At 46.0% G+C, this 15,103-nt stretch overlaps 1 protein-coding gene across 3 annotated transcripts in view; it reads right to left on the bottom strand.

Annotated features, from left to right (window-relative positions):
* Positions 1 to 15,103, bottom strand: part of OSBPL5 (oxysterol binding protein like 5) — a 62,245-nt gene that overhangs the window by 7,102 nt on the left and 40,040 nt on the right. For all 3 annotated transcript variants that reach the window (XM_086471994.1, XM_086471993.1, XM_086471992.1), the window contains 8 exons: positions 13,887 to 14,106; positions 9,625 to 9,809; positions 8,301 to 8,382; positions 7,919 to 8,017; positions 6,868 to 6,964; positions 5,855 to 5,953; positions 4,517 to 4,614; positions 2,543 to 2,632 (listed from right to left, as the gene is read on the bottom strand). In XM_086471994.1, coding sequence (XP_086328120.1) covers positions 2,543 to 2,632; positions 4,517 to 4,614; positions 5,855 to 5,953; positions 6,868 to 6,964; positions 7,919 to 8,017; positions 8,301 to 8,382; positions 9,625 to 9,809; positions 13,887 to 14,106 — 970 coding nt within the window. The remainder of the gene's footprint in view (positions 1 to 2,542; positions 2,633 to 4,516; positions 4,615 to 5,854; positions 5,954 to 6,867; positions 6,965 to 7,918; positions 8,018 to 8,300; positions 8,383 to 9,624; positions 9,810 to 13,886; positions 14,107 to 15,103) is intronic.

Raw genomic sequence — 15,103 nt, forward strand, 5'->3', positions numbered from 1 at the left:
TTGTTAGTCTAGACAAGGGCACCCACGGAAGCCCAAAGATGCTCCTCTTTCCCCACTGTTCCCCCCAGGTACCACCCAGCACACACAAACAAGATCCCTAGCTCCTTTTCCAGGCTTTCTTCTATTCCTCAGTGCTGAAATCTGAAGCAGAGCCTACTGAAACACCATTCTCTCTAGAAAGGAGAGCTAAAGCTAAAATACTCTTTCACGTCACTTTTTTTTTTTTCCACTTTAGCCAGGTTTTTCTATATTGATCCTGAATTTCATTTAGCACTTCAAAATGCCAGGGGTCTTTCATCCTCATACCTTGCCAAGGTGCTTGGTAACCAATTATTAAGCAGCACTTCTCTGATCTGAGCCTGGCTACACAGTATTGCTGCGGCCCCGCTTAACTGCGCCGCTGCCCAGCCCTGCTCGCGGCCACAGCCCTGGCGCCAGGCCGGGAGGTTTGCGGAGCGTACAGGGAGCAGCAGGACGCGGACTGCAAGCGGGACGAGTCAGCCGGTGACAGCTGCTGACCAGCGCGTGCACTGGTGCTGTTCAGCTGCTCGGACGCGGTATCAGCACCACGCAAACCTTATTTAGGTCACAGCTACCGGCTTTGCCCGTCACTGCCTAATGCCTTTGCGACCCAGCTGCTGCATCTCTTCCCCTGCCATGGTCCCTTGATGCACGTCTCCAAGTCCACTTCCCACATCTCCAGCTGTGCAATTCCTTCAGCCCTGAGGGACTCTCATCCCTCCTCAAAGTCTCCTTCAGGACTTCCTCTGTCATGTCCTGAGGTGCCACTTCCAGGACAGATCTCAGGTGCCCAAGAGCCACCCAGCTGTGGATAGGAGGCATGTAGGCATTATCAAGTATCACTACGTGCATCTCTAGGGGCATATATACAAGCTCTCAGCTGCTGCTTTGGTCCCGGGGCCGAGAAGCATTGGGATTTGCTTCCCTGCTTTATTCAGGTGAGTTTTCAGGTCCTGAGGCAGAGAATTAGCCTTTCAGCTGCAAGGGTTTCTGTCACGAAACTGGACAGTGCCAGAGAGAAGCTGCAGAGCTCTGGAGAGCAGGCCAATACTCTCAGCAGGGAGGGAAGAGAACAAACAACATCCCTACCGCTGCACAGCAGCTACACTGTTCACAGCATGCAACCGCAAACAGCGGCTTATGGAGCCACCCTTTCAAACCCATTTAACTTCTTTTACACATCATTCTAATTTTGTGCACCACAAACAACCAGCACAAAGAACAAGGGAGGAATAAATTATTTTCAGGCTGATAAAACCCAAACACAGAAGGCTGGAAGCTGAGCAGCACGCAACCATGTGGCTCGGCGCCTCAGGGGAACCACTCGATTACAGGCTCCTGCGGATGGCACTCGCAGGACCCACCGCAGACAAGGTACTCCACGGCTCAGCGCAACCCACAATTGCCAAGGCTCATCCTGCGGGAAAGGGAGCTCAGAATGGAAAAGCTACCCAGGCACAGGGAGATAAATCTCCTTGTATACTTCTTAGAAACGGTAAATCCCCCAATCTCAAAATGGTCACTAGCTTTTTATGTAAAAAGACAGATTGCCTGAGGGGAGGAGTCCAACACCAAAGGCTACACTGTGGTTAGGACCTCAGTACAGAGAGGGCTTTATCCAGGCACATTTCACCTGACCTACTTCAAATACCTCCTTTAGGATGAGACAAATCTTGTCTCAGAATTGGCAACTTCTATGGACTGGACAGTAAACACAGGTCAACTATAATGAAGATGTAGATGCCAAAATGTAGCTGAGATGAATACCCAAGTGTCCAGCCCAAAGCCAGGGCTCACTGCCTTTGCCTCGGTTACCAGGAGTTCCCAACCAAAACCCCAGACTACGTCCTTCACTGTGCCAATTTATTCTTGCTGGATTTTGGCTTAAGGATGCCTTTGAGTGATTCACTTGTGGATACCAGGTGTGCAAAGGTGCTAGCTGCTCTGCTGACCGTTCTGAGCTGCCCATACAGACAGACCATCATCAAATCTACGCCTCTGTCTTCTACCTCATGAACAGAGGAATAACCATCTTCTGCCATAAAGGTTTGCTGTGAAAATAATGAACTTTAAATGCTATGAAGTTCTTCCCTGATACTGCTGAGGCTGGGGAAGTATTGAAAACAAGATGACAAAAGGAAGCCTCATGATTTTCACAATCACACATAAGACACACTGTCTCCTGCCAAGAGTGCTGGCCCTAAGCCTGAGACCCTAAATACAGAGCCACTGGCTTGATGGAAACCCTCCTCACCGTCCCCAGCTTCGGCCCAGGCTCGGCGAGTGCAAGTGCTACTCGCACTGCAGGTGGGTGGGACTATGGAAGCGCGAACGACCTTGAGAGGTGTGGCCCGGAAAGCTCTGCTCCCTGCACTCCCTGGGGATGGCGGGAAGAGGCAGGACACGGGCCCTCCACAGCCCTGCTCCAGTGCAGGGAGCCTGCCAGGGGCTGCCGGTCCTCCCACACACCCTGCTGCCCCGCGCGCTCAAACTGTCAGCAACTTCGATTATCGTGTGTTACCCAGTGTCCATTGAGACTTGCTAACACTTCTTCTCCTGATTTAATCTTCCCAGAGATTTGATTAATGCTCGCGCTGCCACCGAAGAAGGGCTGTCAGGGGAGAAGAGAAATAGAAAATATAATCAGTCTAGTGAGAACTGGAAGGGAGCCAAACACAGTGATTCAGCAGGAGGGAAGGAAAGTGCAACCTGCTTGATTTCAAACTATTCCTGGGGAAAGGCAGAATGACTTCTAACAGGGATTTGGACTGCCTAGCAGCGTGCCCTCCTCCTTTTGTTTGCAACACCAAAATCACCGTAGGAGCTGCAGGAAGGGAGATAAGCCTTCAGGTGCATTAACATTCAGCAGCGTAAGGCCTCGCCTTCATTGCAGATAGATTTGTTGTCACCTAGACCTCAGGAGAAGCGTATGGGGGCAAGTCCTGCCCTTTGTCAGAGTCACACTACAGTTTGCACCTTTATACTTGCAGCCTTGTCCAAGAGAAGGAGCTGCACTAACGCCGCTGGTGACTTTTCCTGCTTAGGGGACAGCAACAGCAGTGTGGCACTGCTGATGGCTGCATCTGTGTGAAGTCTCCAGTGTGAAGATGCTCTCGTCAGCAGCAAACAAAAAAAGAAAAAGGGTATTTCCAGAGTCAAGGAAAAGATTCTCAGAACAATGGAAAATTCCCCTCACCTCCTGCCTGCCAAACACAGGAAATGGCAGCGACAGAGCGACCAGCTCTTCCATTCATACCACACAACATTTCTTCAGACATTCTAGCAGCTACTTTCCAATAACGTTTGTGCAGAGGAACATTTTTTTTTTCTTAAATAACAATATAAACCCAAACTTCCTGCAACACCCATGGAAAAAGAAATCACAAGTGTCTCAAGAATCAGTGTATGCCATTCAGCAGAGAACTGGCACATATACCCAAATTAATAACGAAGTTATGGGGTTTACCTTCTCACAATTCTACTAAAAAAGGTGGCTAAGAAATATTCAAAGCAGAGCACATAATTGAGCCACAGGGACCTTTCTGAGTCATATTTGGACTAAGCATATCGTTTTCAAGCCAGAAAAGAAGGGTCTGCATTTTAAGCTCTGAAGTGTTTGTAGGTTTGAGATGACACCAACCAAGGGAAATACTCCACTGGCCTCAACACAGTATGTCAGGGATATGGGAAGAACAGGCTTTAAAGGGAAGTACATGCAAATGCCAAGGAAGTACATGGGGCAACAGTTGTCTTTGTAAGGACAAATAAAGACAGAAAATTATTACTGCCCCCAGAAAAATGCAGTCTGCAAAAGACTCCCCTAACTCCACCAACCTCTCACATTTATGTTGGTTAAGGCTGCAACTCTAAAGTCCTGCAGGCTGTCAGTTCTCCGTCTTTCATTTTATGCCCGGGCAAGAAATTGTTTGATGCAACAGGAGAGAAATGGGTACTCCTTAAAAAGCAACTTAATTGTCCAAGAAAAGTTACAGGTCATCACTTTCCCTCCTGAATTTTAATGCATACAACTACAGGAATGCTCAAAGATATCTCCATTTTATCTGCATACTGTAAATTCGCATCACCAGGCTTTCTTGGGGAGGGAACAGCTACATGAACAAGTCAGTACAAGGCAAGGACGGTGTGGCTCGTCAGTGTGATAGAGCCACTGAGAACTATCTGCCTGAAAATGGGGTCTTACCCTGCCGTCGAGGCAAGGTCCTGTAGCCTTGAGAAACACAAGGTACAGCTCACTGTAATACCTGCAAGGTAAGAGAACGTCTGTGATGGCTACTGGAGAGCTACACTGAGGATTCACATCCTAACTCGCCTCAAAGCAGTTTGTACACCTTGCTGTATTTTGCAAGCACAAATAGTTGTGCTTCCTGGGTTCAAATCCAGTTGCACTAGGCAAGACTCGCTGCAGGATGACACCCCCTCTCTGGGTAGGCCACCCCTGAGACCCATTCAAAATGGGGACCACAATGTTTCTTACCTTTAGCTTGAATTCCAGTTCTGCCCTGTGGTTAGTTTTCTCACAGTCGATGGTAACCTTCCCTCCGAGCTCCATTGTCATGGTACCGTATAGAAGCCCTGGATAGGAAAGAAGAGACTTAAGTGAGGCCCCGACAGAAGCGATCTGCTTTCTCAACTCAAAGTGGCTCCTGCTGACACACTGTGACATTCACTGCTTGGCTTCAAGTTTTCAAAAGACTGAAACCAAAGTTTCTAGGAAATGGCTCTTTACTATCAACATGAAGAATCCTCCTCAGAGTCCGTATTCCCCATTTATCGCACCAGCTAGGAAACAGCTTTACTCACAGGGGCCGGCAGTGCACCTGTGGCAAGCCGAAAGTGCGCAAGGAAAAACAAGGGAAGTTGTGCCTGGCAACTTCATTTACGCTAGTGCTTAAACAGTCGCTCCTCACAGGGCGGATGGGGCAGAGAGGAGCTGTAACGGGATTCAGCAGAACCCGGGAGACTAGCAGTCATGTAGGGGGCTCCTTTTTACACGTGTGCCATCTTCTGAAAAGGTCGTTTGCCAAGAAAAATTGACAAGAAAAAGATTTGTGCATGAGAATAGTTCACAGAGGGTGCAATTTATAGAAGTGACTGTTTTCAGGGAGCTAGACCCTCCATAAATACTAACTTAGAGGTCAACATGCCAAAATAAAAAAATATTCAAAAACCAAAATTGGATGATACTGCTGCAGGAGCGATTTTATCACTGTGGTTGAAATGCCAGCAACACTTAGGAGAAAGGCAGAGTTACAGCAGTGATTCAGCAGCCATCCTCTGGCCTCACTGCACATTCAGCTCAACAGAGCAAAGCCACACGGTAACAGGTATCAGCCTCACTGAGGCAGCTCATACACTGAGGAATATCATCATCAGAGTACCAAAGAAATCAGAAGAGAAGTCAGCAATTTCCTTTATTCTCAAAAAGCCAGAAAATATATTAAAAAATTTCAGTGTTAACATTAGAAAACCTTTTTATCCTCAGAAGCTCAGAAATGCACTCTTACTCTTTCCACCTTCACTTTATCTGCAGAGCACAGACGCAGTATTTTTTTGTTTCTACACAGTGCTAAAACTAACTTAGAAGAATTCTGTCCTCAGCTCTGCACAGGCAAATAAAAAAGACTTCAAAGAGCATTACCGGTCTTCTGTTGAGCGCTCTGACTCATGTGCGGAGCAACTGCCCCCTGGAATTACCAGTCCCTGTGGTGCCAGGTATTTGAGAGGGAAGAAGAGAGCTAGTGCAAAGTCAGTCAGTAAGACACCAGTATATTATTGCTTCTGTTTGCTTCCTATGTGAACAGTCATAACTTACCTTTACAGTGGGCGTATGGCATAGTAATGATATAATCTTCCCCCCTGTTGAGAAACATAAGCTTTGCTTTCCCATCCAACAGTGCAGAAAGTGAGTTACCTAGAATTTAAAAGAACGAATACACACACATTAAAAAATGCATGTTATACCTGGTCACTCATCCTACTTTACAAAAACATTTCCATTTAAAGGTAGGACACTAATGAAAGAAGAGACATGAAATGCTAGTAATTCAGGACCCTGCAAACCACCTGCTGCTGGAAGCAGGCAGTGCTAATAAACTCTCTGCTGTACGGCTCGTATTTGCTTTGGCATTTGGCCCCTGTTGCAGAAAGGGTAGTACATTAAATAAGTCACTAGTGGGATGCAGAAATCAGTTCCAATGCTTACAAGTTTTTCGGGTCCTTCTGTGTATGATCCCAACCAAAACATAAAATTGCCAGAAGGACAGCAATGACTATTTACAAGTGTTTCAGCAAATACATCAACCAGAGGACAGTACTTAAGAGGTGACTGTCTGAACAAAAAAACGATTTCAAATAGCAACACTGTTCCAGAGCCTGCAATTGTGCTGTCTCAGTTGAGACTGAAATTATTTGAGGACATTCTGAAGCTTTGGGGTTCAACTCTCAGAAATGGTTACATATATACAGAGACTTTTGCAAAAGTCAGTTGGTGATCAGACAGCTATAAAATGACTCATCCGTGAGCGCAGGCAAAGTAGTCCAACAACCAATTGCCCATACATTCTCATGAACCTTTGCTTTCTGAAAATGGGGTTTTTAAAGCTCTCAATTTTTCTATATTTTTTTTTAACATCAGTGTGATCTACCACCAAAATGGTGGAAATGGGAGAGCCAGGAGAGCCAAGACAAGGAATTATGGCATCCTGGTTGGCAGATCTCTTAAGCATTTCTTTGTTCTTAACTCTCAACACACTCAGGAGTGACTGAAAAACAAACCAAAACCAATGCCATGATGCTCCCTGGAAGGTGCGAGCCTTAACACCCTACCATAGAACTTGGACCGAGCCAGAATGCTGCCAGTGATGCAGAATCCGTCCTTCCTATTGCTGACATGAAACGCTGACACTGGCGGATGATGGGAGACCTACACGGAACAGAGGCACAGGTCACTTTGAGCAGTCTTCACAGGCTGAGCAGAGCGGTGGGCGCACACACAGCCTCACGCAGTGTGACACATGCTCCAGAGACAGCACAAGGGCCGAGGAGTCCTGCAAGTGCTGCAGGACTGAGCTGAGTCCTCTAAGCCCCATGTGTACCATTAATAACCTCAGTGTCAAAGGAGGGAACGTTATATGTGACATCATTATATAGGAGAACACTATATATGTAAACTTTCACCCCCACCCCATATTTTCTTGTCCTTGTGCATTGAGATCAGCTTAGGCCAACAGGTACACTGTCAGATTTTCAACACAATACATGACAGTGCAGAACTTTTTGGCAGCATCTGAAGAACCTCCATAAAATGGATGCAGCGGCTGAAGTAAAACAAAACAAAACAAAAATTCTCTGATTAAACAGGAAAAAAATGTATGTGCAACAGGCAGTCCCTACACCAGGTCATGAGATCCCTTTCTTAACACCATAAATCTCAGTTTTGTCAGGCCAGTTTACCTGTGAGCTCTGCCTGTCATTTATCCCCAAAGACATTGAGCTAAGCCCTCAATTTACTCCTATTAAAATCATTATAGAAAGTTTAGAAATAAAGGAAAGTAGGATTTGGCTTTGTGTTTTATGCCCCTTTTGACAGTGGCAACACAAACCACGTTTTATTAACAATAAGAAAACAGTAGGGCAGATTCCCATGGGAAAGGTCTTTACTGAAGAAGCTAATGTTACAATCTTGAGTGTGCACTAAAGCTCACACACTCTCTGTAAATCTGAAAAGAAAAAAGATCAGCAGCTAGTTTACCCATGGCCCACCCACACAAAACTCCAGGTTCCTCTCCTAGGGCGAGATGAGGCGCGTGTTCCTACGCACAGCGGTGCAAGCAGGCTGCTGTTTGCAACACCTGAGCATCCAAGTAACGCAGCTTACCTGTTCTGCTATGTAAAACGTGTGACTGTTTGTCTGGGGGTGAAACCAACAGCAGCGAAATGTCTCTCCCAGAATAGGGTTGTATGGCTTTTTTATTCCCTGAAAAACAAAGGGAAAAATCTTGCATCCAAGGGCATGTTACTTGTTAATGACTAGTTTTGCCTTCTAACAGTCAAGTGCAAAGGCTCTGAGGTTGATCAACACTATTTTGCTCTCAACGTCTCCTCTGAAAACAAATGCATCTTCACTTTTAAAAGTAATTGTCAAAGTCTTCTGAACGATGGAAGAGGTAAAGTGTCAAAGGAAAGACAATAAAGAAACACATAACCATAGGAGAAGATTCCAACACATGTAACCACCCCAACTTCATGCATTCTTTTACCTTTGGCTTCTTATAGAAGCCAGACAGATACCACCTCAAAACTTGCTTCATTCGACTGTATGGATCATCTTCAAGGACAGCCCTGCAGGACAGAACATAAATGCTCTTTACACTGTTCACAAATCACATTCACTTCACACCAGTATAACAAGATTAATTTCAATAGTATTTCCTCAATACTAAAGGGAAGTAACTTCTGTGCTGCTGCCAGTGAAAAACATGTCTGCCATGTTTAGTAATGTACATCATACAACACAGACACAAACTCTGAAAAAGCAGGACCCCTTGCCCTGCACTCCTGCAAAAAGCTTAATAAAATTTCTGGAGGTTATCAGGTTTGATTGGACACTTACACTAGCATTATCTAGTGTGCTACACGGCCTCTTTCAGTACTTTGAGATTTCATATGATAATTTAGGTTGGAAGGGACTTCTCAAGGTCATCTCATCCAACCCCTCCCCGCTCGAAGATGAAGAGGGAAGTAAACGAAGGGTTCCTGCTATTTCCAACCATTTAGTCAGATTTGAAAATCAACCTGGTAAGTTGTTGCAAAATCCACTTAGAAGGATCATCCGTAACACAAAGAGGTTTATTTAACAAAACCTCCAAACCCCTTTTAGTTTTCTTAGATCTCAGCACTGAGAAGAACCTTAACTTCAGATGTTACAAATACCACGAATAAGGCTTGAAAACACCATGACTCTAAAATTACCCAGAGGCAGTGGAATAAACATGAGTAACTAGTGCTGCTATTTGAACACTGCACACACTGGTTTTAAAATACACCAGGCACATCTCATTGAGAAGGCTGGTCCTGTCTGCAAGCGTAACATTTTCTATTTTCTACTCTGCTGCGCCCAGCTGGTCTCTCTCATCAGCGATGTTAAAAGATGTTTCTTATTTGTTTATCAACCAACCTAATTACATTGCTTTTGGGGGCAGAAGCGCTTGACGATTCTGTTTGCTCTCTGTCCTCTTCCCCTCTGTACACGAGCACACCGGAAGGTGGCACAGCTCTGCTGCGGGATGCTCAAAGGCATCAGCTGAATCCCCATCAGTTCCAGCCAATGCTGGCAAACGTGTGCACGTGCAGAGCTTCACTGGTTTCCGTCCTTCCTTGCCCCTCACTGGCACCAGTCCACCTTTAAAAGGTCACTGCCGCTGGCGCCTGGCTTGATTCACATTGAATCCAGCGGCTGGGGTGTTATTTGTGAGCTTTTCAAGCACACACACGCCCCCCAGCCAGCACCCAGCTAACACCGTAACACGCTTCCACAAACATCAGGAAAGTGCCCACGTCGGGCACGCTCCGCACGGTGCTTACTGGGAAAGCAGGTCAGCATGGTAGTAGTAATCAGAGAGTTTGTTAAGGAACGAGCGTGGCTCCAGGATAAAGGTGGGCAGCACCACCCGTGACAGGTCCATGCCGGGCCGCAGCTGCTTCAGCAGGATCCACATCAGGCTCTTGTTCTCCTCAGAGACGGTTTCTGTTTGAGATGATTCACCTGTCTATGATGGGAAAAGGGAAGTTCAGGGCAGAAACAGGAAAATCATTTCTTGCAAGTGCATTTACCTGGAGGGCCCAAGCTCACCCAGGTGTACCTGGCCCTGGCACAAGGGTGAATGCTCAGCTACACCACTGCAAGGAGACATCAGCTCTGCCTCAGAAGTGAATCCCCAAAGCACTAAAGTGACTGGTACAGAAAACCCTGGGCCTCTACAAGAGCTGGCACAAGGCAGGGAGAACACCTCTGCTGGGCTCCTTCCTGAGCCACTGCCTCCACACACCTCAGGACTGCGATGGGCCAGCTTGGACCAATGTCAACCAAGGAGACCCTGCACTGCAGTCCCTCAGAAGTGTGGACATGCCCAAGGCTGTTACAGCATCACTGCAGCCGGGGGGGATACACACAAGAAGCTCCTCTCGGTCCCATTCTCAGCAAATGGGAGACTGTAAGATTTACTGTTACACATGTAGAAGGATTTAGGAGGTAAACAAGTCATCAGCAAAGAATGGAAGCAGTTCTCCAAGTTCAAACTAAGACAAACTGGTAGCGTAAGCACAGTAAAGGCTCTGCTGCCAAGCGACACGCACAAAAACTACAGCACTCCCTGCAGATGCGCAGGTAACAGTAAAAAAGCCAGGGATTATGTTGTGGTTTCCACAATAACCGTGTAGTTCCTCTACATTCAGCGGGGCTCCATGAGCTTTAACATGGGAGAATGGGCCTTTCAAGCCACTGGAGAAAGAAAATGAAATAATATTTTCAAACATGAATGTCATTTTAATGCATCCTAGGCATCACAGTGTAACAACGAAAGAGAATGCTTTAGCTTTCTACTGTTTTTAGGAAAGAGATTTCTATGAGAAAAACAGCACAGTTCCACTTCGGGAATGGACTTCGGTTTGGGAGAGGACACATGGCATATCCCCACATGATTTGCTGATGGTGCAAATCACTAAACACTAAATCTTCACCACCTGAACGTTCCCAGCATCCCCTCTTTGGGTCCCCATCAGCCCTTTTACTAGTCACGCAGAAACACACTAAGCCCAGCTTGCAGGCTGAGGGGAATTTCAGAGCAAAGAACAAAAAAGCTGTTTTCATTTCATTGCTTTTCCATTATCATACCATTCTTCTTGTGACAGTCTGATGTAATACACAATTTGAACCTCCAAGAAAAAATGCAAACCATTAAAGAACGTAATACCACAGCATCAGCTAGGGCTTACAGTACATATGGGTCTGTCAGAACTTTCATTATTTCTCCAGGTTCTCCAGTGTGTCTGTATTTGTAATATAAATTAATGCCATGTTGAAATTGCTGTACAAAGTGTTACTCAGAATGAATGACTGCAGAAGGGATGGATGAAAAGGGAAGAAGGTGGTGGTTCAGGAGGATGAGAACAACTTCAAGTCATTTCTGATTTGCTTTCCCCTAAAATACATCACCCTCAATAACCCTTTCCGTAACTTGTCAAAACTAAAAGCTTGGAAAAAAAATTTTTTTGGTTATCAATCTGCCTGCTGAGGAGGTGCCTTTTTTATATTCTGGACCAACTTTTGCAACCTCAAAGTCCATCAGACACCCACCTCTGCCTTCACATTCCTCCTGCAAACAAGGCAAAGCTGGATGTCGGAAGCACAAGCACACCCCTGCCAAAGGCCCACAGACGTGCCCGTGCCCACGCACCCCTTTCCAACGGGCTGTCAAAGCCCAGCTGGGCACTGAACAGTGGTAGCTCACGTCTGTGACCTCCGTCCTGCCAAATCGGACCTGCAGGCACAGGCTGGGGGGCAGCAGTTTCCGTTTCAGGCGACAGCTGATGTCACTAGCTGGCATGTGCTCACCTCGACACATCTCCGCCCGCTGCTGACAGCGAACCGCGTCCCTGCACACAGCCTGCTTTTCCTTACCTTACTGTCACCAGTGGGTAAGGCCCAACAACCAGGCCTATCTGCGTGTCCCAGGTGACAACAGCCCCATCTCTTGGCCAATACCAGAAACCTAACGGAGCACCTAACGGCCGAGGCTACGCGGCAGTTCTTTTTGAAAGCCCGCTGGATGTTACCCCTGTGCTGCCTGAGCAGCCACACCATGGTTAGCCTGATTTTATGTTACACAAAGTAACATAAAAGAAGAAATTTAGTCCTTTCCATTCGGTTTATATTGATTTTTTTTTATTTTTAATTTAAATGTAAAACTGCAGAGATCTTTCTCTCTCACACACCCACATACACACATCAGCATTGCCTTAAGGCTCATTCAAACACCAAAGTACCAGCCTGCCCTACCAACACTTCTAGGACAAGTTTGTCACGTGGTAAAAGGTCATTTCAGAATAAGCAGTTGATAGAAATTAAAATTGCCTCCATTTTGCTGTTGCTCAGCTATATTCAAAATCCTGTTTGGACCCAGTTACCATTTGCTGTGTGTCTTGGTAGGATTTGAGGGGAGAAATGCACAAAAGAAGAGTTGGTTGGGTTTTTTTTGTCTCTGTTTACAAGCACTATTTCTATGGCAGGGGCTTGTTCCTCACACCTGACATCTGAAACGGCAGCAAACATAATGCTACCCAGATCGGTGGCTCCAGACCACAAGCTGCTGCTCTTGGGGGTGGTTGGGCTGTGGAAAGGAGGAGACAAACAACTCCTCCCGCATCTCTGCGAGGTGGTATGGCAGAGATGTTCTTTTGTGGTCTCTCATGTAGGTTGTCCTGATATAAGGAGTCTGTAGAGAAATAAACAGCAATAATATAATCTGTGTGGGGGACACCTAACCATTCTCCATGTTATCACTGTGTAATTATGATATATTTAACTGGTTTTGTTTCCTCATTATTACTACTACGCTTTCAGGAAAACACTGAAAGAGGAGCATAAGAAGCTGGTGAACGGTCTGGAGCACAAGTCCTGTGAGGAGCGGCTGAGGGAACTGGGGGGTTCAGCCTGGAGAAGAGGAGGCTGAGGGGAGACCTTCTCGCTCTCTACAGCTACCTGAAAGGAGGTTGTAGTGAGGTGGGGGTCGATCTCTTCTCCCAAGAATCAAGTGATAGGACAAGAGGAAACGGCCTCAAGTTGTGCCAGCGGAGGTTTAGATTGGACATTAAGAAAAACTTCTTCACCGAAAGGGCTGTCAGGCACCGGAACAGGCTGCCCAGGAGAGTGGTGGAGTCACCAGGCCTGGAGGCATTTAAAAGCCGTGTAGCTGTGGTGCTTAGGGACACGGTTTAGTGGTGGACATGGCAATGTTAGATTTACGGCTCGACTCAATGATCTTAAGGGTCTTTTCCAACCTAAATGACTCTGTGATTCTAAGAAAGAAACAGCTTTCTAGCAAAGTGGTTTTCTTTGAAGCACCAAGAAGACTTCAGCTTCCTTGTTCAAAGCAATAGGCAAGAGAGTGCTCAGAGCCCTCCTGGCACTGGAGCAGAGCTCCTCTGCTGCCTGCCCAGACTGATTCTCACCCAACACACTTGGCTGCCTCAGCTCTCTACTGCTGCCTTCCTCAGAGGTGTCACAGTGACATCCAGCTAACAAACGCTTTTATATGGAACAGAAACGCATCCTCCTGCTGTTAAATGACACGAGAAATGGCTTTCATACAAGAAACTGTCATTTAGGAATCAAGTGGTTCAAATGCTCCATTAGGACACGCAAAAAGGATGTTCCACGCATAATGAAAAAAGGAAAGTATCGTATTTTGTATCATGCAAAGACTAAGCATCCTAATTGGCCAGGACACACGCCCAGAATAGTAATTCCCCCTCCCGCTGGCTCCACAAAGCACTGTGCCAACGCTATGCGGCTCTTTAATGCAATAACTGGTTAAAGCAATTGCTGATGCTGGAAACATGCCAAAGCACAGTAGCAGAGCTGCTGTTCATAACGCATAATTATTAGAGCACATGATAATTCAACATAATTTAGCAGAAAGCTGTGCATTGCTTTATCTGTAAAACACTGGAACTCACAAAGCTGATTCTTAACTGCCATGCATCTGAAAGGCTGAATGACAAACACTATGAACACAGACATTTTAACAGAAACAGGCAGTGATTAAAATAATTTTTTTTTCTTTTACCTCCCCAAATTCCTCATAGATCTGTTCAATATAAGTCGTCCCTTTCCTTCCTGGAGAGACCTCTCCATGGATTTCTGACTGATCGCTCTCACTTTCATTTGTCTTCCGACTGTTCTCATGTGTTTCGTTCTCCGACTCTTCTACGTTGTCTCTCTCGGACTTGTCCGAAAAAGCATCATTTTCCAAATGGTGGTGGTTCTCCAGGGCTGATTCATTCAAACTGCAACACACAGTTCATTACTCGCTTCAATTTGATTCACAAACAAAGCCTTTTAGACAAGGTAAAAACACACCCCAGGACTCAAAACAGGGTGTGCAGACCAGGACAGCACAAGGCATTGATTTCCTGAATAACAGGGGTTTTATCATGGAAACAGTGAGATATTTTCCATTGAAATTCTCTCCTCTGAACTGCACTTTGCAAGATGTGCCACACAGCTCCACTGACCCACCCTTACGCAGAACAGCCGCTGGCTCCGATGGGAGCCCACACACCAGAGGGATACAGAGCACACACGAGCGAACAGCTGCACACTGCTGATTAGAGAACTGAAGTGTCAATCAGGACAGATTTTTCCCTTTAAGAAGCAAACCAGTGGATTGCAGCATATGGGAAAGGTGTGACATTATGGGATACATTTTCTTTTCAGTGTTACTACTACTTTAACTCGATAGATGGTGGTCCTAAGTCAGGCCTACACTAGAAAAGGCAAATTTAAAAGTCAGCAGAAGCAAGTATTTCCCCACCCCCAAACTAACCTGGGGAATGCACTTCCCCCAGATAGTGCTGCGTGGAAGAACTGAGTTGGAAGCATGGACTGGACAGCGACATGGAAGGATACTCAGATTATAACAGCATCCAAGGGAAACTGTGGAAGGTGTAGCAAGTGATCCAGGCTTTAGAAAAAGAGGAGAAAGCCAAAAATTCTCTCTCAAGTAGCCTATAGTATCTCAATTTGAAAAAGCATATGCAGTTCATGTGGCAGATAGCAAATATGATTAGGTAGGCCAGAGGTCAGACGCTGAAAAGTATTCACTAAATGCCTGTGGTTTTCAAGTGATATTTATCATGGGCTTCACTTTTCCCTATTCATACATGTCTTTGCACACCACCCTCTCTTCCATGGCCCAGCCTAGCTCTCAGGTGCTGACCTTCTCAGCTTGACCTTCCTCTGAGAATTTCTTACTCAAGTCCTCACACAAAACTGCTCTTGGAT

Source organism: Leptosomus discolor, chromosome 12 (genome assembly GCF_034619465.1).
Source record: "Leptosomus discolor isolate bLepDis1 chromosome 12, bLepDis1.hap2, whole genome shotgun sequence".
Taxonomy (NCBI): Eukaryota; Metazoa; Chordata; class Aves; order Leptosomiformes; family Leptosomidae; genus Leptosomus; species Leptosomus discolor.